The 23,434-nt window shown below is 44.7% G+C and overlaps 1 protein-coding gene across 1 annotated transcript in view; it reads left to right on the top strand.

Annotated features, from left to right (window-relative positions):
* Positions 1-104: 104 nt before the first annotated feature.
* The window catches only part of MSH2 (mutS homolog 2), a 31,477-nt gene continuing 8,147 nt past the window's right edge, over positions 105-23,434 (top strand). Inside the window, exons 1-11 of the mRNA XM_068115548.2 lie at positions 105-444; positions 2,902-3,053; positions 4,971-5,255; positions 14,618-14,764; positions 15,315-15,464; positions 15,552-15,685; positions 18,815-19,014; positions 21,404-21,513; positions 22,413-22,536; positions 22,680-22,830; positions 23,025-23,122. Coding sequence (XP_067971649.2) covers positions 237-444; positions 2,902-3,053; positions 4,971-5,255; positions 14,618-14,764; positions 15,315-15,464; positions 15,552-15,685; positions 18,815-19,014; positions 21,404-21,513; positions 22,413-22,536; positions 22,680-22,830; positions 23,025-23,122 — 1,759 coding nt within the window. The 5' untranslated portion in view covers positions 105-236. The remainder of the gene's footprint in view (positions 445-2,901; positions 3,054-4,970; positions 5,256-14,617; positions 14,765-15,314; positions 15,465-15,551; positions 15,686-18,814; positions 19,015-21,403; positions 21,514-22,412; positions 22,537-22,679; positions 22,831-23,024; positions 23,123-23,434) is intronic.

The raw sequence follows: 23,434 nt of genomic DNA, 5'->3' as shown, positions 1-23,434 counted from the left end.
TTACTAGTGGACACCCATTGTTAATGAACAGTTAAAAATTGCTAGAGCTGAATGAAGAGAGATTAATTTAATATTTATAAAATATGACGGAAGTATTGTGTTGTGTATCATCCAATGAGCGATGACGATGAGAAGGGCGGGCGCACTGGGAAGCCAAAGGCGGGAGAACAAGTCAAGGTTTCAGAATTCGGAGTGTTAAGGTGAAGAGGAATAGGTTGTTGTGAAATTCGGCGATAATGGCGCTGAAGCCCAAAGAACAATTCGGCATAGACAGCGCGCAGGAGGATGGATTTGTTTCCTTCTACCTGTCCATGCCCGAGCGTGCGTCCGCGACGTTCCGTGCGTTCGACAGGGGCGAGTTCTACACGGTGCACGGCAAGGACGCTGTGTATGCCGCGCGGGACGTGTTCAAAACCACGGGCGTCATCAAGCACATCGGACACGGTTCGTTGGATGTTTGCAAACGCCGAACGCAAATGGTTGCTTTCCTTGTCGGAAATGGGCGTAACTTCGTCAACTAATTTCAATTTATTTTATAAATAATTAATCATTAGGCCGTCCCCCGCGCAGCGAGAAATGAGGTTTTGCGATCACTTCTGTCTGTCATTAAATTTTCAACAAAGATTTATTATGAGAATATGAAGAAAAAATAAATAATTCCCATCACGTGGTCACTGTCGTGTCCGAATATCGGCTTCCTCGCCTAAAAGGTGCCTGAGATATTGCCCACGTGAGAAAGCAAATAAGTGATGAATACCAAAAATAAATAAATAATAGGCCTTAAATCGTAAAAACAAAACAAAAATATAATTCCCTTTTTAATGCCATTTTCTCTGCTGGAGCGGGGGTTGGCCTTGCGGGCCCCATGACCTCATGGTTCCCTTTTTGAGGCAATGTTTTTATGGCCGGATGCCCTTCCTGACACCAACCCTTTGGTCACCTCTTACGACACGCAGGGATAGGTGTACCTATTCTAGGCCGGGGTACACACGGGGATCATTCATCCCAGCAAGCTGGTGCTCAATTTGCCAACATCGGAGGGATGACAGGCTGAGTCAACCCCCCCTGGCGTTAATTCAATCGTCAACCAGGATTCGAACTCGGGATCCTCGGATCCCAAGCCGGCACCCTAACCGCATGTCGTGTTACTGAATTGGTTCATCAATCAAAAGATAGAAGCTGTTTTTTTTGTTTGTTTTTTTTGTAATCAAAAGGCTGTAGGTGAAGGTTGCATAAAATCATCAATTTTCATCCAATGGACCTGAAATCTTCAGAATTTGCATTATTGGGTTATTGAATTTGCACTGAATTGGTTCATCAATCAAAAGATAGAAGCTGTGTTTTTTTGTTGTTTTTTTAAAATCAAAAGGCCGTAGGTGAAGGTTGCATAAAATCATCAATTTTCATCCAATGGACCTGAAATCTTCAGAATTTGCATTATTGGGTTATTGAATTTGCACTGAATTGGTTCATCAATCAAAAGATAGAAGCTGTGTTTTTTTGTTGTTTTTTTTAAATCAAAAGGCCGTAGGTGAAGGTTGCATAAAATCATCAATTTTCATCCAATGGACCTGAAATCTTCAGAATTTGCATTATTGGGTTATTGAATTTGCACTGAATTGGTTCATCAATCAAAAGATAGAAGCTGTGTTTTTTTGTTGTTTTTTTTAAATCAAAAGGCCGTAGGTGAAGGTTGCATAAAATCATCAATTTTCATCCAATGGACCTGAAATCTTCAGAATTTGCATTATTGGGTTGTTGAATTTGCACTGAATTGGTTCATCAATCAAAAGATAGAAGCTGTGTTTTTTTGTTGTTTTTTAAAATCAAAAGGCCGTAGGTGAAGGTTGCATAAAATCATCAATTTTCATCCAATGGACCTGAAATCTTCAGAATTTGCATTATTGGGTTATTGAATTTGCACTGAATTGGTTCATCAATCAAAAGATAGAAGCTGTGTTTTTTTGTTGTTTTTTTAAATCAAAAGGCCGTAGGTGAAGGTTGCATAAAATCATCAATTTTCATCCAATGGACCTGAAATCTTCAGAATTTGCATTATTGGGTTATTGAATTTGCACTGAACTGGTTCATCAATCAAAAGATAGAAGCTGTGTTTTTTTGTTGTTTTTTTAAATCAAAAGGCCGTAGGTGAAGGTTGCATAAAATCATCAATTTTCATCCAATTGACCTGAAATCTTCAGAATTTGCATTATTGGGTTATTGAATTTGCACTGAATTGGTTCATCAATCAAAAGATAGAAGCTGTGTTTTTTTGTTGTTTTTTAAAATCAAAAGGCCGTAGGTGAAGGTTGCATAAAATCATCAATTCTCATCCAATTGACCTGAAATCTTCAGAATTTGCATTATTGGGTTATTGAATTTGCACTGAATTGGTTCATCAATCAAAAGATAGAAGCTGTGTTTTTTTTGTTGTTTTTTTAAATCAAAAGGCCGTAGGTGAAGGTTGCATAAAATCATCAATTTTCATCCAATTGACCTGAAATCTTCAGAATTTGCATTATTGGGTTATTGAATTTGCACTGAATTGGTTCACATTTGCTGTTGGACAACAATTTTGATTGCCTTTGAAATCGCCAAAGACCGCAGCAGACCAGTCGAGGATTGTTAATTCCAAGCTTCTTCATCAAAGAGAGAGTGAGATGGAGAAGGAGGAGGAGGGGTTTGGGTTGGGGAGCCGTGGCTATCTATATATTGCATAAAACCACCATTTTTGTGTTCCTAATATGTAACTATCCTATGTGACCAAATTTGGCCACCATTTTTGTGTTCCTAATATGTAACTATCCTATGTGCCCAAATTTGGCCACCATTTTTGTGTTCCTAATATGTAACTATCCTATGTGACCAAATTAATTCCCCCCCTCTGCTTTCCCCTCACAGGTTCTCAAAAGCTGGAGTCAGTTGTGCTGAGCAAGATGAACTTCGAGTCCACAGTCAGAGATCTCCTTCTTGTGCGGCAGTACCGTGTTGAGGTCTACAAGAACCGAGCAGGAAAGGGCTCCAAAGAGAACCGCTGGTACCTAGCCTACAAGGTGCAACAACCATTCACACAACTTCATGCATGCCGACCATAGCAGGGGTAGACCCAGGATTTGTTTGAAACTGGAGGGGGTGCAGCCATCAACGGGCACGATGCCGTGAGCACGAAGCCATTTAAGGCGATTTAAGGCGATTAAGGTAATTCATAATTGAAGCTTTGGACGGCGGCCATCTTGAATTTATGCAAATTAACCACTTTCCAGGTGTCCAAAAGTTTGAGACTTTTTATATGTTCATCAGAGGGACCTAATAAACAAGTTAAAGCCAAAAAACCTTCTTTTGCAATTTGTTCTAGGTCCAGCCCTACTTTGACTGGACTAGTAGGCTCTCGTACCTTTTTGTGTACCACCTAAAAGTTGAAATCACATTCGCCTCACGACCCAAATGGTACCGGTACCAAGCAGCTACCGGTACCTATCATGAAAATTGTCGGAGAAAACGCATTTAACCTGAAAACCCGCCTCAAAAAGCAGAATTTGTGAGAAGTTGGCAAGGTGCCAACGTTTGAAAACATTACATCACTTTATGATCGAGCAGCTGAATAGACCCACAATGCAATTGGTTTCTGGACAAATATGGCGGCCTCCATGCGGTAACTCAGGTGATTATGTACCGACAGAATTTCCAAACACCATGGGTTATATAGAGTTTCTTCTTCATTTTGGTTCTTTCTCTTCTGTATGTTATATGTAGAAGAAACGTATTTGTTAAAAATGTGTTTGCTTTAACGGACACTCGAGCTGATACCAGAACCAAAATGAAGAAGAAAAATGAACCCACCGTTTTTGGGTCTGTTTGGTAATGTAAAAGGATAAACAATTTTCATTTACTATCGTTTGTAGACTATAAACCAATAAAGACAACTAGGATAACAAACTGGAGATACAAATTAGTGTCCTTTAACGCATACCGGATGGCTGGAGGCGATACCAGAACGAAAATGAAGAAGAAGAAACTCTTACCCACTGTCTGGAAATCGTGTCGACTACCTCGGTGAATAACTTGTGTGAAAATGAAGCGGTGGTATTTGAGGTTTGTTTAAGAAGTTGTTTATGTAGTGTTGACACAATTGTGTGATTTAAATTTTTAAAAATACTTTTGTACATATTTTTCAGTTATTTCGTTTTCTTCGATTCTTTTCTCTTTCCTCGGCTTTGCCTACTTCATATTTCATCGTGGTTATATCGCTCAGATAGATTCCAATTGCACTGGCGCATAGACTGACACTAGGGGCCTGAAGCCTAAGGAATGAAGGCTGAGGCCGATAACTCCTATGAACTTCACAAGGCCCGTGATGCTTATTGCCTCCAACCTTTCGATATTTGATGATCCTTTCAACAGTCACTTTGGTCATTTTACATTGAAGGGGAAACTTATGGGGAGGGAGGGAGGGCATGGCGATTGTGAATGACACTTCATAAGATTTATTAGGCTTATCGTAGCACCAAAATGGCAGACATATGATTTTTTTTCATGTTAGAATTGTGGGTGGAGTCATGCATGCGCTCCAACCAATGGGTGGTAAGGAACGTTACATACAAACGGATGGATGGATGGATGGACGGACGAACAAGTGTATTCTTGTATTGATTTTGTTACAAAAATCTCCAAATAATTAATAGGATTGTTGGAAGCAAAGCATCCTTTCACTTTGTAAACAACAAGTGGGACCTTAGCCGATAGGCTTGCTGGGAAAGGACTGCCCATATCCATTGAAGACTCACAATGCATGGGAATGGGAGTGCTTTCAAGGAACAAGGTTTGTCTATCCATGTGGTTTGCAGGATAACCCGGATCAGATTTGAGGTTTAGAAATGCTTATGCAACAAGGTATTGTTTTTTTATTTCTGAAAAATGAACAATCAAATTTTAATTTTATTTTCCAAATTATTGGTCAATCTCTTTTATAGGCCACGCCAGGGAACCTAGCCCAGTTTGAGGAGGTTCTTTTTGGAAATGTGGACATGTCGGCTAGTGCTGGGGTGGCATCGGTACGTGTAGCCGGCTCTGCGGTTGAGGGTCAGCGTGTGCTCGGCGTGGCGTACGTGGATACCACGCTGCGTCGCATCCTTGTCTGCGAGTTCCCAGACAATGACCAGTTCTCAAATCTGGAAGCGTCGCTCGTCCAACTCGGACCCAAAGAGTGTGTGGTACCCGGTGGAGATGCGGCCGGAGAGGGGGCCCGCCTGAGACAGGTATGCGCCTTCCACCTTCCTCTCGAAAGTGCTTGGATATGCTATTGATCAAATGTATTTTCTGTCCTCGAATTGCTTTTTCGAACCAATACTATTGATTTGGGGGTTATGATGCTCGTGAATGTTTCAGATCTGCCAAACATCAAAGCAATTTGTAGGTTTCTGATTTTTGCCCAATATTTGGTGATATGTACAGTGCCCTCCAATAGTATTGGAAGAGTGATGTGAAATTTGTTTTAATTGCAAAATACAAATGCAAAATTGCAAAAATTGCAAAAATCAAAGGATGAATATGAAGCAAGAGTACGGAAGGTCATCTTTCATTTCTTGGTATTTCTATACATGTATGTTTTACCATTGTAGAACAATCACACTTTTTATGTTCAGTTTCCCCATCCTAGGTACCAGTAAGCATAAGTATTGGAACAAATGATTGACAGGTGCATCTTGTTGTAAAGGTGTTTTTGCTGCATTGATTGCTCACACATAAAAGAGCTGTGAATGTCTAGTCTTGGTTTTAGCTTTTGCTTTGTCCTTGGGATTCTGCCTTTAGAGTGAATGAATGAATGAATGATCGTTTTAAGGCCATTTTTCCCCGTTAGAGCGGGGGTTAGCCTTGCAGGCCCCATGACAATCATGGTTCCCTGTTTGAGGCAATGTTTTTATGGCCGGATGCCCTTCCTGACGCCAACCCTTGGTCACGCTCTTACAATGCGCAGGGATACAGTGTGCCTATTCTGAATCGGGGTACACACCGTGATCATTCATCCCAGCAAGCTGGTACTCAATTTGCCGACCTCGGAAGGATGACAGCCTGAGTCAACCCCCCTGGCGTTAATTCAGCGATCGACCGGGATTCGAACCCAGGATCCTAGGATCCCAAGCCGGCGGCCTAACCGCTAAGCCAACGCCAGGCGAGTCAGCCTTTAGAGTCAGTAGGCATAAACTGACATGAAGACCAGAGAACGGTCTATGAAAGAAAAGCAAGCAATTTGGAAGATGAAAGAACAGAATAATTCAAATAGAATCATAGCACAACAATTGGGCATAACAAATACAACAATTTGGAATATCTTGAAAAAGAAAGAAACCACTAGTGTACTTAGCAAGAGACAATGGCCAGGTTTGCCAAGAAAAACAACTGCAGTTGACGACATACAAATAATTAGAGCTGTGACGAAAAACAACTGTTGGTGACATCAACAACCTCCAGAGTGCAGGGGATGAAAGCATCACAATCACCGTTCGCAGGAGACTTCGACAGCAGAATTACAAAGGCTATACTGCAAGATGCAAACCTCTCATCAGCACCAAAATAGAAAGGCCAGATTAGAATTTACCAGCAAGTATAGAGATGAGCCAGTAGTTCTGAAACAAAGTTTTATGGGCAGATGAGATCAAGATAACATTTTCCAAAGTGATGGAAAGATGAAAATGTGGAGAAAGGAAGGAACTGCATTTGAACCCAAGCATACTACCTCATCTACCAAGCATAGCAGAGGTAGTGTCATGGCTTGGGCTTGCATGGCTGCCTCTGGAACTGGCTCACTGATCTTTATTGATGATGTAAGTAATGATGGCAGCAGCAGAATGAATTCGGAAGTGTACAGAAACATTATGTCTGCCCTATGTACAAGTAAATTCCTCCAAACACATTGGGTGGCACTTCACCATGCATCAAGACAGTGACCCAAAACCCACTGCCAACGCAACCAATGAGTTTATCAGGGGAAAAAGTGGAAGGTTTTAGACTGGCCAAGTCAATCTTCTGATTTAAATCCAATGAAGCATGAATTTCACTTGCTGAAGAGGAGACGAAAGTCAGAAACCCCCCAAAACAAACAACAACTGACTAGAACGGCACTTGGTAGAGCACATACCTCCGCCAGGCTGAACAGTTTACGTTTTGTATCCCACTGATAGGCCAGATCTGTATTCAGACCTGAACCAGGATTTAATCGGCTTGTTCATGTCACCTAACCAATTCATTCAGCCAGTTTTGTCATAAATTGTCCCTAACTTTTTGAAATATCGTACCATACAGAATATCTAACCCCCGAGACAACAGTGCCATATGTTGACCTTTTGGCCTTTGTTGACCTAAAAAACATAATAGATGGTTGAATTTAGTAAGCTGATACGTAAATCCTCTTCAAATTTCAAGTCAATCGGATGAAAATTGAGGATTTTAGAAATCTGACAAAGTTGTTGACCTTTGGCCTATGTTGACCTATTGACCTTTCGACCTCAAAATCAATCGGCTTTTTCCTTACGACCAACTCTACCGTTTGGTGAAGTTTTGTAAAGATCAGTTTAAAATTGTCACCTGTAGGCGATTGGCATACAAACAGACAGACAGAATAACGCACAAGACCAACCAACATACTTGAAAAATGTACGATTTTCTCAAGTACCAAATAGACAAACAGAAAGTCAGGGGTGAAAACATAACTTCATCCACTTTCGGTGACATAGGTAAAAATGGCTGCAGTAAAAGCTTGGCAAAGCATCTCAAAGGAGGATACCAAGAGTTCAGTGATGTCAACGGGTCAAAGACTTGATGCAGTTATTGCATTCAAGGGATATTCAACCAAATACTAACGATAATACTACTTTAATTTACTTCAACTTGATCTGTCCCAATACTTGTGCTTACCTAAAATGGGGAGATTGAACATAAAAAGTGCTATTGTTCTACAATGGTAAAACATATATCTGCATAGAAATACCAATAAATAAAAGCTAACCTTCTCCACTATATAAAAAAAATAACCACATTTAGAGGCCATACTCTTGCCTCATATTCATCCTTTGATCTCAAATCCAAATTTCTTGAGTATCTATAAGAGTAAAAGTGTGTGTCCCTCCGTGTGTGTCCCTCCGTGTGTGTCCCTCCGTGTGTGTCCCTCCGTGTGTGTCCCTCCGTGTGTGTCCCTCCGTGTGTGTCCCTCCGTGTGTGTCCCTCCGTGTGTGTCCCTCCGTGTGTGTCCCTCCGTGTGTGTGTCCCTCCGTGTGTGTGTCCCTCCGTGTGTGTGTCCCTCTGTGTGTGTGTCCCTCTGTGTGTGTGTCCCTCTGTGTGTGTGTCCCTCTGTGTGTGTGTCCCTCTGTGTGTGTGTCCCTCTGTGTGTGTGTGTCCCTCTGTGTGTGTGTGTGTCCCTCTGTGTGTGTGTGTCCCTCTGTGTGTGTGTGTCCCTCTGTGTGTGTGTGTCCCTCTGTGTGTGTGTGTCCCTCTGTGTGTGTGTGTCCCTCTGTGTGTGTGTGTCCCTCTGTGTGTGTGTGTCCCTCTGTGTGTGTGTGTCCCTCTGTGTGTGTGTGTCCCTCTGTGTGTGTGTGTCCCTCTGTGTGTGTGTGTCCCTCTGTGTGTGTGTGTCCCTCTGTGTGTGTGTGTCCCTCTGTGTGTGTGTGTCCCTCTGTGTGTGTGTGTCCCTCTGTGTGTGTGTGTCCCTCTGTGTGTGTGTGTCCCTCTGTGTGTGTGTGTCCCTCTGTGTGTGTGTGTCCCTCTGTGTGTGTGTGTCCCTCTGTGTGTGTGTGTGTCCCTCTGTGTGTGTGTGTGTCCCTCTGTGTGTGTGTGTCCCTCTGTGTGTGTGTGTCCCTCTGTGTGTGTGTGTCCCTCTGTGTGTGTGTGTCCCTCTGTGTGTGTGTGTCCCTCTGTGTGTGTGTGTCCCTCTGTGTGTGTGTGTCCCTCTGTGTGTGTGTGTCCCTCTGTGTGTGTGTGTCCCTCTGTGTGTGTGTGTCCCTCTGTGTGTGTGTGTCCCTCTGTGTGTGTGTGTCCCTCTGTGTGTGTGTGTCCCTCTGTGTGTGTGTGTCCCTCTGTGTGTGTGTGTGTCCCTCTGTGTGTGTGTGTCCCTCTGTGTGTGTGTGTCCCTCTGTGTGTGTGTGTCCCTCTGTGTGTGTGTGTCCCTCTGTGTGTGTGTGTCCCTCTGTGTGTGTGTGTCCCTCTGTGTGTGTGTGTCCCTCTGTGTGTGTGTGTCCCTCTGTGTGTGTGTGTCCCTCTGTGTGTGTGTGTCCCTCTGTGTGTGTGTGTCCCTCTGTGTGTGTGTGTGTCCCTCTGTGTGTGTGTGTGTCCCTCTGTGTGTGTGTGTGTCCCTCTGTGTGTGTGTGTGTCCCTCTGTGTGTGTGTGTGTCCCTCTGTGTGTGTGTGTGTCCCTCTGTGTGTGTGTGTGTCCCTCTGTGTGTGTGTGTGTCCCTCTGTGTGTGTGTGTGTCCCTCTGTGTGTGTGTGTGTCCCTCTGTGTGTGTGTGTGTCCCTCTGTGTGTGTGTGTGTCCCTCTGTGTGTGTGTGTCCCTCTGTGTGTGTGTGTCCCTCTGTGTGTGTGTGTCCCTCTGTGTGTGTGTGTCCCTCTGTGTGTGTGTGTCCCTCTGTGTGTGTGTGTCCCTCTGTGTGTGTGTGTCCCTCTGTGTGTGTGTGTCCCTCTGTGTGTGTGTGTCCCTCTGTGTGTGTGTGTCCCTCTGTGTGTGTGTGTCCCTCTGTGTGTGTGTGTCCCTCTGTGTGTGTGTGTCCCTCTGTGTGTGTGTGTCCCTCTGTGTGTGTGTGTCCCTCTGTGTGTGTGTGTCCCTCTGTGTGTGTGTGTCCCTCTGTGTGTGTGTGTCCCTCTGTGTGTGTGTGTCCCTCTGTGTGTGTGTGTCCCTCTGTGTGTGTGTGTCCCTCTGTGTGTGTGTGTCCCTCTGTGTGTGTGTGTCCCTCTGTGTGTGTGTGTCCCTCTCTGTGTGTGTGTCCCTCTGTGTGTGTGTGTCCCTCTGTGTGTGTGTCCCTCTGTGTGTGTGTGTCCCTCTGTGTGTGTGTGTCCCTCTGTGTGTGTGTGTCTGTCTCTGTGTGTGTGTGTGTGTCTCTGTGTGTGTGTGTGTGTCTCTGTGTGTGTGTGTGTGTCCCTCTGTGTGTGTGTGTGTGTCCCTCTGTGTGTGTGTGTGTCCCTCCGTGTGTGTGTGTGTCCCTCCGTGTGTGTGTGTGTCCCTCCGTGTGTGTGTGTGTCCCTCCGTGTGTGTGTGTGTCCCTCCGTGTGTGTGTGTGTCCCTCCGTGTGTGTGTGTGTCCCTCCGTGTGTGTGTGTGTCCCTCCGTGTGTGTGTGTGTCCCTCCGTGTGTGTGTGTGTCCCTCCGTGTGTGTGTGTGTCCCTCCGTGTGTGTGTGTGTCCCTCCGTGTGTGTGTGTGTCCCTCCGTGTGTGTGTGTCCCTCCGTGTGTGTGTGTCCCTCCGTGTGTGTGTGTCCTGTCTGTGTGTGTGTCCTGTCCGTGTGTGTGTCCTGTCCGTGTGTGTCCTGTCCGTGTGTGTGTGTCCTGTCCGTGTGTGTGTGTCCTGTCCGTGTGTGTGTGTCCTGCCCGTGTGTGTGTGTGTCCTGCCCGTGTGTGTGTGTGTCCTGCCCGTGTGTGTGTGTGTCCTGTCCGTGTGTGTGTGTGTCCTGTCCGTGTGTGTGTGTGTCCTGTCCGTGTGTGTGTGTGTCCTGTCCGTGTGTGTGTGTGTCCTGTCCGTGTGTGTGTGTGTCCTGTCCGTGTGTGTGTGTGTGTCCTGTCCGTGTGTGTGTGTGTGTGTCCTGTCCGTGTGTGTGTGTGTGTGTCCTGTCCGTGTGTGTGTGTGTCCTGTCCGTGTGTGTGTGTGTCCTGTCCGTGTGTGTGTGTGTCCTGTCCGTGTGTGTGTGTGTCCTGTCCGTGTGTGTGTGTGTCCTGTCCGTGTGTGTGTGTGTCCTGTCCGTGTGTGTGTGTGTCATGTCCGTGTGTGTGTGTGTGTCCTGTCCGTGTGTGTGTGTGTCCTGTCCGTGTGTGTGTGTGTCCTGTCCGTGTGTGTGTGTGTCCTGTCCGTGTGTGTGTGTGTCCTGTCCGTGTGTGTGTGTGTCCTGTCCGTGTGTGTGTGTGTCCTGTCCGTGTGTGTGTGTGTCCTGTCCGTGTGTGTGTGTGTCCTGTCCGTGTGTGTGTGTGTCCTGTCCGTGTGTGTGTGTGTCCTGTCCGTGTGTGTGTGTCCTGTCCGTGTGTGTGTGTGTCCTGTCCGTGTGTGTGTGTGTCCTGTCCGTGTGTGTGTGTGTGTCCTGTCCGTGTGTGTGTGTGTCCTGTCCGTGTGTGTGTGTGTCCTGTCCGTGTGTGTGTGTGTCCTGTCCGTGTGTGTGTGTGTGTCCTGTCCGTGTGTGTGTGTGTCCTGTCCGTGTGTGTGTGTCCTGTCCGTGTGTGTGTGTGTCCTGTCCGTGTGTGTGTGTGTCCTGTCCGTGTGTGTGTGTGTCCTGTCCGTGTGTGTGTGTCCTGTCCGTGTGTGTGTGTCCTGTCCGTGTGTGTGTGTCCTGTCCGTGTGTGTGTGTCCTGTCCGTGTGTGTGTGTGTCCTGTCCGTGTGTGTGTGTGTGTCCTGTCCGTGTGTGTGTGTGTCCTGTCCGTGTGTGTGTGTGTCCTGTCCGTGTGTGTGTGTGTCCTGTCCGTGTGTGTGTGTGTCCTGTCCGTGTGTGTGTGTGTCCTGTCCGTGTGTGTGTGTGTCCTGTCCGTGTGTTTGTGTGTCCTGTCCGTGTGTGTGTGTGTCCTGTCCGTGTGTGTGTGTGTCCTGTCCGTGTGTGTGTGTGTCCTGTCTGTGTGTGTCCCTCTGTGTGTGTCCCTCTGTGCGTGTCTGTCCGTGCGCGTGTGTGCGTACGTGCGCGCGTGTGTCCGTCCGTGCGCGCGTGTCCGTCCGTGCGCGCGTGTCCGTCCGTGCGCGCGTGTCCGTCCGTGCGCGCGTGTCCGTCCGTGCGCGCATGTGTGTGTGTGTCAGTCATTCAGTGTGTGTGTCAGTCATTCAGTGTGTGTGTCAGTCATTCAGTGTGTGTGTCAGTCATTCAGTGTGTGTGTCAGTCATTCAGTGTGTGTGTCAGTCATTCAGTGTGTGTGTCAGTCATTCAGTGTGTGTGTCAGTCATTCAGTGTGTGTGTCAGTCATTCAGTGTGTGTGTCAGTCATTCAGTGTGTGTGTCAGTCATTCAGTGTGTGTGTCAGTCATTCAGTGTGTGTGTCAGTCATTCAGTGTGTGTGTCAGTCATTCAGTGTGTGTGTCAGTCATTCAGTGTGTGTGTCAGTCATTCAGTGTGTGTGTCAGTCATTCAGTGTGTGTGTCAGTCATTCAGTGTGTGTGTCAGTCATTCAGTGTGTGTGTCAGTCATTCAGTGTGTGTGTCAGTCATTCAGTGTGTGTGTCAGTCATTCAGTGTGTGTGTGTCAGTCAGTCAGTCTGTGTGTGTCAGTCAGTCAGTCTGTGTGTGTCAGTCAGTCAGTCTGTGTGTGTCAGTCAGTCAGTCTGTGTGTGTCAGTCAGTCAGTCTGTGTGTGTCAGTCAGTCAGTCTGTGTGTGTCAGTCAGTCAGTCTGTGTGTGTCAGTCAGTCAGTCTGTGTGTGTCAGTCAGTCAGTCTGTGTGTGTCAGTCAGTCAGTCTGTGTGTGTCAGTCAGTCAGTCTGTGTGTGTCAGTCAGTCAGTCTGTGTGTGTCAGTCAGTCAGTCTGTGTGTGTCAGTCCGTCCGTCCGTGCGTCAGTCCGTCCGTGTGTGTGTCAGTCCGTCTGTCCCCGTCCGTGTGTACGTGTCCCTGTCCGTGGGTATGTGTGTGTCCTCTGTGGGTTTGTCCCTCTGTGGGTGTGTCCATCTGCCCGTGTGGACAGACACACAGGCGGACACTCGGTTTGAGTCCAAGGGACTGCCTGAATGAAAAGTCGGTGTTTTGATCAATGTAAACTCCTTTTTGAAGATAACTAGGGCATGCCCGTACTATATATATATCTAAAATTATATCCCCCCCCCTCTATTTACATGAAATGGTTTGGTCCATTCGCAAAGCCAAAGCGAACGGCTTGCGAGTCCGGTGACAATCCCCCCCCTCTATTTACATGAAATGGTTTGGTCCATTCGCAAAGCCAAAGCGAACGGCAGTTACGAATCGCAGTTACGATGAATCGCAAAGTAGTTTTAATTAGTTTTAAAACATAGTTTAACGCCAACATAGTTTGCCAACGTGAAATAAATGAATACGCTCTCAAATGTGCCGTCCGAGGCAGAGTCTGTTCGCCACGTTCGGCACACGTGATAGCTCGCTGTTCTCTGATTGGTTGAATCGTTTTTTGGACATAGCTCGGTAACTACTTGTCCGATTAATATGAAACCTTGAAAAGGCACATCCTTGGGTCCCCAGCAATATACCTGGCAAGTTTCAAGTATATCGGACCCGTGGTTGTCGAGAAACAGCGGTCGCATACAGACACACAGAGATTACTGGCATTATAGATAGATAATGGAAGTGTGCTCTGCAGGATGCTTTTGCAAGCCATGGCCATGCAGTGATCCTTTTTATTATTATTATTTTTATGTTTTTACGTCCACTTCCAGATGGCCTCGCACCATCATTTTAACTCGGATGTAATTTCTGTTTTTAATTTCTGGTCGTGCATAAAGTCCATTCAGACTCGGTGAGAAGAAATTCTATGAAATTTGTGAACAATTCAAATATATCAACCACATAAAACACAATTTCAGTTTGTGTTTGTTCACATGTCTGTCCCCCTTCATAAAGGTAGGTTTCAAAGGCCAAACTTTTAACATGAACGTGTGTTCACTAGGGCCTATTTTTGAGGATAAAACAAAGTCGAAAAACATTTTCCATAAGAGTGATTTTGTCTCTTCTATTGGGATGTAGATGGTGGCTTGCAAACCGAGCCTCAAGGGCGGTGTACAGGAGCATTTCTTATGGCGTAGTCTGTCGGGCAATGCCGTCTGGAACTGCGTTTGTCCGTACGCCCGGTGTATGCGTGTCCCTTCCAGTTGCATTTTGCAGGTTTATTCCCTTAAAAACCGGTTTTCTCTGCAACCGTTGGTCCGATTGACACAAACTTGTGTGTATCCTCTTGAGACTAACAAAACAATGTGGATTCATTTTGATCTTGAACTTGGAATCCTTTCCCTCCCCCCGCCTCCTTTAATATTCCAGGTAATGCTCACGTGGTACATAAGGTTTGGCTTCCACCTTTCCAGTTTGTCCAAAGTACACCCTCTATCTCTGCTTGGCAGATATAACAAGCTTGTCGCTTTGAAGACCTTAAACCAAAAGAGGAATTGGTAAAATACAAAAGGCTTTTTTGATCAGGTTTCCCGGTATGCTGTTTGTGTAAACATCACTTCCCCTTGGTATGTACTGAATCTACAAACCAACACTCCCTGCAGCCTACCTGTCCGACCACCCACGTCCTTCACCACGTCTCTGGACACACAAAATGTGCATGAGGTTAACTTGCTGCATGCTACTTACTTGCTGACTTGTGCTAGTTCCTTTAGGATTGCCTCAACAATATGGATTGGTACCACAGACGTTGCCTACTTGTTGCTGCCTCGATGTGTGACGTCTTGTGTCCGACGTCTATTCTGCCTGACCTGCGGTTTGGACAGGTGGTTCAGCGTAGCGGAGTACTGATCACGGAGAGGAAGAAGAATGAATTTTCATCACGTGACATAGTACAGGATCTGAATCGTCTTTTGAAGTCCAAAGGGAGTGAGGTGATGAACAGCGCTACTCTACCCGAGATGGAGAAGCAGGCGAGTCGAAAAGCTAGCGATTTAAATGGAAATCGAATTCGAAATGTCAACTCAGAATTACAACCTGGTTCCAAAATTATGATCCTTTTGGCTTGGGGGGAGGGGCTTGTAAAGCACGTGATGTTCCACAGCCAATCGGCAACCCACGAAGGCAAAACCGCTGCCTCAACGGAAATGAATGTAAAATTATGTTGCATTTTTGGTTTTTTTATATTTATTTATATAAAATAGGAATGCAGAGTATAAATTAAAAAACAACTTGATGGTCAGATCAAATTCTAAAGTTTGAGTTTCCCTTCAACCCTCCGTTAGTGTGGCGGGGTATCTCAGACTCCTTTTGCATGTTACTACCCACGTCCAACACCCCACCGCACTAACGGAGGGTTAAGTGAACATGTGACATCAAAGTGGTAAAACCTATTTACAATCCTGTGTCGTCTCGTGTACTCGTCTTTATGTCCGTATGTCCGTGACGACTCCACTACGAGCCTTAGAAACTATTTTTAAAAAATGCTCCGGTGCTTGATATTGACCAGATGTGTAATTGTAGGTTGCCATGGGAGCCCTTTCTGCCATCATCAAGTATCTGGAATTGCTTTCAGATGAATCTGGCTTTGGGCAGTTTGAGCTGTCGACCTTTGACCTGAGCCAGTACATGCGCCTGGATAATGCAGCGGTGCACGCACTGAACCTGTTTCAGGTGAGATGAGTTTGAAAGGACGGTGCCACTTATATTTTAACTCGTGTCATGATTTGTTTCCTCCCGTTGTGCCGACGTTTTCCACAGGGATCTACTGAGGATTCTGCTAAATCTCAGTCCCTTTTTGGGATTCTCAACAGGTGCCGTACACCACAGGGTCAGAGGTTACTGGGTCAGTGGGTGAAGCAGCCGTTGCTCGATTTGAGCCGGATTGAGGAGAGGTCAGTACAATAACACTTAAATTACATTGTGATTGGTCAATAATGGTAAGAATACGAGGGCAAGATAAACTTAGGTTATTTTGGGCATTGTAGTGAGGAGCATGTGAGATGTGCCATACTCTTTACGGAGTGTTCTTGCTGCCGAAGCAGTTTCTCGTTAAGGATTATGCTAGGTGGCTTGCCACTTCCCTCCCAGCAGTCAGGGCAGTGGATTTGGAATTGGTTCATGGTGCCGACTACCCATGATAATTTTCCTCAACTTCGTGAAGGACACCATGAGATCGCCAACAACCAACCAACTAATTCCGGCAGATGGGACGCCCAGCTTAAAATCCATCCATGGGACGTCACATGCATTGATGAATCGCCCTCCCCGCGAAACACGAGGATGACATTTTATAGTTTGGTCGGGATTCAAACCCAGGTTAGACAGCTCAGAAGCGAGTGTGTGTATTTCTTTCTCGGCCGTCCTGCCAACCCGGAAGCGATTATAAAAATGGTTATATTTCAAATAAGGGCTTTTATTGAGTCTCTCATCCCTACTCTAAGGCAGAGAGAGCTCCAGATTCTCAACAAATTGCCCTTGTACTTGGGGTTTTTAATGTTTTGCTGAAATTTATTAAATTGTATCTTAAATATCACGTGAGTGCACAAGCTTTACCACGTGCACAAATGGAGGGGGTGGGGAGGGGAGGGGGAGTGCACAAAGATTTGCTGCACAGTGTACAGATGGAGAGCTGACCTGTTTATTAACACCAGGTACAGTGCCCATAGAAAGTCTAAATCTCCTTTAAAAATATTCACCTTTCGTTGTCTTGTAGCCTGTAATTAAACTGCACCAAATCAGACTTTTTCCACCTTTATTTACACATCGTAACCCACAACTTCCAAGTGAAAAACAAATTCTACAAATTTCAGAAAATTAATCAAAATTACAAAACTAGAATATCTTGGTTGGATAAGTATCGACCCCCCTGAGTTAATACTTGGTGGAAGCACATTTGACAGCAAATACAGCTGCGAGTCTGTTGGGATAGGTCTCTACCAACTTTGCACACCTTGATTGGGCAATATTTGCCCATTCTTCTGCACAAAACTGTTCAAGCTCAGTCAAGTTGTGTGGGGAGCGTTGATGGACAGCAATCTTCATGTCATACCACAGATTTTCAATTGGATTTAGGTTGGGGCTCCGACTGGACCACTCAAGGACATTTATCTTTTTGTTCTTTAGCCACTCCAGTGTAGCTTTGGCTGTTTGCTTCAGGTCGTTGTCATGCTGAAAGGTGAACCTCCGTCCCAATTTCAGCTTTCTTGCAGAGGGCAGCAGGTTTTCCTCCAGGATTTTTCTGTATTTTGCTCCATCCATTTTTTCTTCTATCCTGACAAGTGCCCCCCAGTCCTTGCTCATGAGAATCATCCCCATAACATGATGTTGCCACCACCATGCTTCACAGTAGGGATGGTGTTCTTTGGGTGATGTGCTTTGTTGGGTTTGTGCCAAACATAACGTGCATTTAGGCCAAAAAGCTCCATCTTGGTCAGACCACAAAACTTTTTGCCACATGGCTTCAGAATCTCCGGAGTGGTTTTTTTGAGTCTCCGGACTTGTGGTAAAAGTCCGGAGACTATTGCTCATTTGAGTCTCCGGAGTCTCCGGACTTGTGGAGTACTTGGGATATTGGTGTCACATGCACAGTGACCAGTCTTTGACATAAATGCCTGTAACTCTTTCAAAGGTGCCATTGGCCTCTCTGATCACTGATCAGTCTTCTCGTTGCTTGGTCATCCAGTTTGGAGGGACGGCCTGATCTAGGCAGGGTCTTGGTGGTACCATACACCTTCCTCTTCTTAATGATTGTCTTGACTGTGCTCCAAGGGATATTCAAGGCCTTTGAAATATTTTTCTACCCATACCTTGATCTGAGCCTTTCCACAACTTTATCCCGAAGATCTTTTGAAAGCTCCTTGGTGCTCATGGTTGAATCTTTGCTGTGAAATGCACTACCCAGCAGAGGAAACCTACAGGAACAGCTGATTTTATTCTGAAATAATCACGACAATGTAACACAGGTGGAGGACATTTAACTTGGTGTGTGATTTTGAAGGTTATTGGTTACACCTGAATTAATTTACAATTGCTATTATAAGGTGGGTGGACACTTATCCAACCAAGATAATGTAGTTTTGTATTTTTGATTAATTTTCTGAAATTTGTAGAATTTGTTTTTCACTTGGAAGTTGTGGGTTACGATGTGTAAATAAAGGTGGAAAAGTCTGATTTAATGCAATTTAATTTCAGGCTATAAGGTAAGAAAAGGTGAACATTTTGAAAGGGGGTGTCGACTTTCTATAGGCACTGTACATGATTTTGCAGGATGAACTTTTCATGCATTAATAGTCTTTTTGAGAAGGAATGTAATTGGTTGAGTCAGTCACGTGCTGCTTTCCTTTACCTTCCCCTGTCCTCCCCTCCACCCCCTTTTTAATCTGGGTGTTCACAATGACTGGAGTCGGCATTGATTTATTTTTACCTTCGCCACCGAAGGTGGATGGAGGTTGTTTTCACCTCTCTGTGTTTGTTTTCAACTTGTTTAATTTTGCTCCGAACCACAACTGCCAAAGGGGTGTGTGTTGCGCACTGTGCCTTTAATGGTAAGTTGGCCAATGATCTATTTTGCAGTAACATCAGAGGAGCGTTGACCAATACGCTTGCAAACATTGTTCAGGCCCCAACACATGTGTCCGTGAGCAAAAACAACCATTTGAACCTGTGCAAGGCTGTTTGCAATTCAAACCGATGCACGGAGATGACTGTTTTGTGACGTTTTCGGTCGGACAGGAAGGGTGCCAGCACCAAAGAAAACTATCAAAAAGATATCGTAAATCGGTCAGACGAACCACGTAATAATTTTGCTTCTTCCATGTGAGAACATCATGGTGATGCCAATACATTTCTGGAAATGTGGAAGTGTGCCCTTCTCCAATTCTCTTTATTGCACCTCTTTTATTTATTTGCAATATCACGGGCTTATCTTAACTCTACCGAGCTTAATCGAAGGCTGGGACACAGAGACCTCGGGGTCGCGCATCTCCATTTCTCTTGGTTGCAAACGAACGTGTCTTTGCTAGGTTGGACGTGGTCGAGGCTCTGTGCGATGATGCCGAACTGCGCCAGGTTTTGCAAGATGAGCTTCTGCGCCGCATCCCTGACTTGCACCGCCTAGCGAAGCGCTTCCAGCGGCTGGCAGCTTCCCTGCAGGATTGCCACCGTGTTTATCTGGCAAGCCGCCAATTGCCCAATCTGTCCGCGGCTCTAAGCAAGCACCAAGGTAAGTCGTGCATTCCCACTCGCTTGTATGGGTCTTTGATGTACCATGTCCAATAGGGTGGTCCAAAAATATGAAGATTGGATTTTCATTTCTCCACAAGCCCGCCCCTATTCCTATTGAAGAAAGTAGTTTGTGGTGAAAATTTGAGCTTGATTGGACAATATTTAGAGGTTGCTCAAAATGTTGACATATTTTAATGAATAATAAGATACAGAATTTTTAGCATCATACGTCAATTCATAGATAATTATCTATTTTCAATTACTCAAATTATTTATTACTAGGGCATGCCCGTACTATATCTATATCTAAAATTATATCCCCCCCCTCTATTTACATGAAATGGTTTGGTCCAAAGCGAACGGCTTGCGAGTACGGTGACAATCCCCCCCCTCTATTTACATGAAATGGTTTGGTCCATTCGCAAAGCCAAAGCGAACGGCAGTTACGAATCGCAGTTACGATGAATCGCAAAGTAGTTTTAATTAGTTTTAAAACATAGTTTAACGCCAACATAGTTTGCCAACGTGAAATAAATGAATACGCTCTCAAATGTGCCGTCCGAGGCAGAGTCTGTTCGCCACGTTCGGCACACGTGATAACTCGCTGCTCTCTGATTGGTTGAATCGTTTTTTGGACATAGCTCGGTAACTACTTGTCCGATTAATATGAAACCTTGAAAAGGCACATCCTCGGGTCCCCAGCAATATACCTGGCAAGTTTCAAGTATATCGGACCGGTAGTTGTCGAGAAACAGCGGTCGCATACACACACACACACACACACACAGACAGAGATTAGTGGAATTATAGATAGATTGTTGGCTTGCACTTGTCTTCAATGGTATGACCAAGAGATTGTGCAAAAGCACTGGGCACAAACATAGCACGCCGATCTGAGAGATTTACTCTGTCCAGAGTTGCCACTATTGCTGGAGTGATTACCTTGATGGGAGCCTTTTTCGCCTGTTTGGCAGAAGATGGACTTTGGAGTTTGAATTCATTGTCCCCTGAATCGGAGCTTTCAATCTCAGACATCATCATCATCAACCACAGCCGACGTTGATGGAACAGATTGCATTGCTGTTAGAGTCTCAGCAGCATGTTTCTTCTTTATTTTATCTTCATTCTCAAGCCTGATACGCTTTCTGTTCTCCTTCACTGCCAGAGTGTTGTCCACAGATCCCACACGTGAACTTGAGGGATTCTCACGCTGCATGATAAGGAATGCTTTGTCTTCTTTATTCGTCATTTTCTCAAGCGCATCATTTGGTGAGATATCGAAGAGGGATTGAAGATCATCTTTGAACAGATATTCCTACAGGTCGCACAAGATCTGCCTGCAACCCTCTTATGGTCAAACTGCCAAAATCAAGACTCTCTGCTCACCTTCACTCCTTCATTCCTCTTTTCTCCCGCCTCTGGAACAAACTCCCTCACTCTCCTCAATCCCACTCCGCCCTCCAGGTCTTTAAAACAGCTGTTCACCACCATCTCTTATCTCCCCCCATCCAAAACCTTGATCTTTTCTACCCCCGCTAATTTCACCCCAATTCCACTTTTTTGAAATACCAAATTCTGTCCTGGAAGTCCTTGTGTTTTATACTTCTCCCACCCCGTCCCCCCTTCCCACGCCTCCTCCCCCCAAGCCCTCTCCCTCCCACACATCTCCCTGCTCTCAAATGTTATGTTTGTGTGCTTCCCCTTCTCTCCCCATCTTGTTTTCCGCTCCCTCTTTTTATATATTTTGTTTGTTTGGTTGATTTGTTTGTGAAGTAAATGTTAGCTCTTTCACGAGCCTCGATTCAGTATACAAAAAAAAAACAAAAAAAAAAACTGCTCCTTCACTCTATAGTTTTCGAATGTCTTGGTTGTATTTTTCTTTACCAGTTTGTAGGCATCATACAACTTCAAACGTTGGCGCTCACAGGAATCTACTCTCTGCACTGGAATTCGTGCTTTCTCCCAGTATGCACACACAGCTTGTACACCAAGTTTGGCACTTTCACGAACTGTATGGTGTTCTTGTATGTGATGGTACACCATTTTCTGCAATGTGTGTCCTTTGGTTGGTGGTCCCCCACATATTATTTCCTTTTCAGACATGTCCAGCAAACAAACTGTGGAAGAGCTGCGAGTTTCTGCCATCTGAAAAAAACAGGATAAATTAATAGTTATTTTTTGAGCAACCTCTAAATAAGTTCCAATCGACCTCATATTTGGTTCATATGATCTTTATAAACATAGGAACAATGGCAGCCTTGTGGAGCATGGATTTTTAATAGTATTAAATATTACATATATCTGTGGACCACCCTAATGTCCAATGCCTATCTGAAGAAGTGAGGGTAGTTGGAAGGTGAATCTGAAAAACAGTTACCCTCTCTCAGGCCAACACAAAACGTTGCTGGACGAGCTGTTTGCCGAGCCACTGAACGAACTGAATGAAGCCTTTGGCAAATTTCAGGACATGATTGAAACGACTTTGGATTTAGAACAGGTTTGTTATTTTACTTTCCCATTTGGTGTCTTATCTTTGGAAAAGTTAAGTGACCTTTGCAAACTCCCTTTTGGAGTGGTGATCTTTATCTTTTCTACCCCTGCTAATTCACCCCAGATACACTTTTTTCGAAATTCCATCTTCTTTCCTGAAAGTCCTTGCAGTGTCTATATGTTTTATACACCTCCCACCTCCCCCCAAGCCCTCTCCCTCCCACAGTTCTCTCGATGTCCCTGCTCTCAAATGTTGTGTTTGTGTCCTTCCCCCTCTCTCCCCATCTTGTCTACCGCTCCCCTTATTTTGTGTTTCATGTCCCGGTTTGTCTTTTTGTGTGATTAATGTTAGGTCTTTCACGAGCCTCGATCTTGTATACAAAACAAAAAAAAAAAAAAAAAAAAAAAAAAAAATCCTGTGGAACTCTTTCCTTAGATTGATGATTCATTTGTTTGTGGTTTTTCTCCCCTTTCAATTAATCCTTCCTCCTCCTTTTTTCTTTAACGGCCACAACTATTCCCACGTTCTTGTAGGGTTGGCCCAAGTCTTTGACGAACCGGCTGGCCAGGCCTGCCATTTTATTAAGTACTTCTGTCATAGCTCACTTCATCTTCACAAAGGACACAATACACATTTTTTAATGGACCCTCGGCATCAAAAAGTTACATATCGTACAAACAGTTTTAAATAGAGCACCCCGCCACGATTAGAGTATTTAAATTGCATCAGATGGGCCAATAAATGCGAATTGTTGCTCCCAGCTTGCTGGCTCAATGACAGAAGATGCCATTTGTATTTTTGCCTCCTCCATCCTTACCCTGGTTGAGAATCCTGTGCTGGCACGGGCAACTTGCTAGTTAATTGAATGACTTGATGGCTCAATTGTAACATTGTTCTTAAAACAGGTAGAACATCATGAGTATCTTGTGAAGTCTTCCTTTGATCCAAACCTTCAAGAGCTGCGGGAACACATGGACGTTCTGGAGAGAGACATGGAGAAAACCTTGAATTCCACAGCTCACGATCTTGGTATTTTGCTCACACCAGTGCAAGTCAAAAAATGGTAATAAATGTATTCCATGAACTAGGATAGCAAGATCCTTGGTAGGTGGATGTTGTTAATGCTTGTTGAAGCATGTTTGGTTACCTTTATTTGGTGGTGGCTGTTGCAGGCCTCGAAGCTGGCAAAAGTGTGAAACTAGAGTCCAATGCACAGCTGGGGTTTTACTTCCGGGTGACGTGCAAAGAAGAGAAGACACTCCGTAACAACAAAAAATACAGGACAATAGACTCGCAGAAGAATGGAGTCCGATTCACCAATAGGTATTCTTAGCTTGTATTTCGAGTTCATTGTGAGAGCTTTTTTTGGTCTAATTATCACCTTGCTTTGTATAATGTCTTCATAAAATTGGTCATGCGAATTCTCTTTCCCAATTATGTGATTTCCAAAGCATAAATAGCAGGAGTTAAATCACAGGTTAACACAGAATTCTTGGCCATGGCTTGTGTGCACACAGCAAGTTGAGCTCCCTGAATGACGAGTACATTCGTAACCGGGATGAATACCAGAATGCACAGAAGGCTGTTGTGGCAGAAATAATCAAGATCGCTGCTGGTGGGTCCTCCTGAGCCATACTTGGTTCGATTTGCACCACTGTGTAAAAGTCTGACATTTTGCATTTTTTCTACTCTGATGCATAAGTGAACTAAAAATCTGTTTAATACAAATTCACCTTCATAAAGAAACATCTTTTTCATATATATACAAATTTATACATGATACACCTTGATAATAGCAGGTATGTCCACCATTTTCTTTTAAAAACCTTGAAATTAATGTCGGGACACGTTCAAATAATTTTGTTGTAAACTCTTGTGCAATGGTGTTCCACGCTTCTTCCAAAACCTTCTTTCGTATGATCTTGGA

This window comes from Myxine glutinosa, chromosome 5 (assembly GCF_964187855.1).
Source record: "Myxine glutinosa chromosome 5, kmMyxGlut1.1, whole genome shotgun sequence".
In the NCBI taxonomy this organism is placed as follows: Eukaryota; Metazoa; Chordata; class Myxini; order Myxiniformes; family Myxinidae; genus Myxine; species Myxine glutinosa.
Note: the sequence above shows the minus strand (reverse complement) of the source record. Positions and strands in the feature narration are given on the sequence as shown.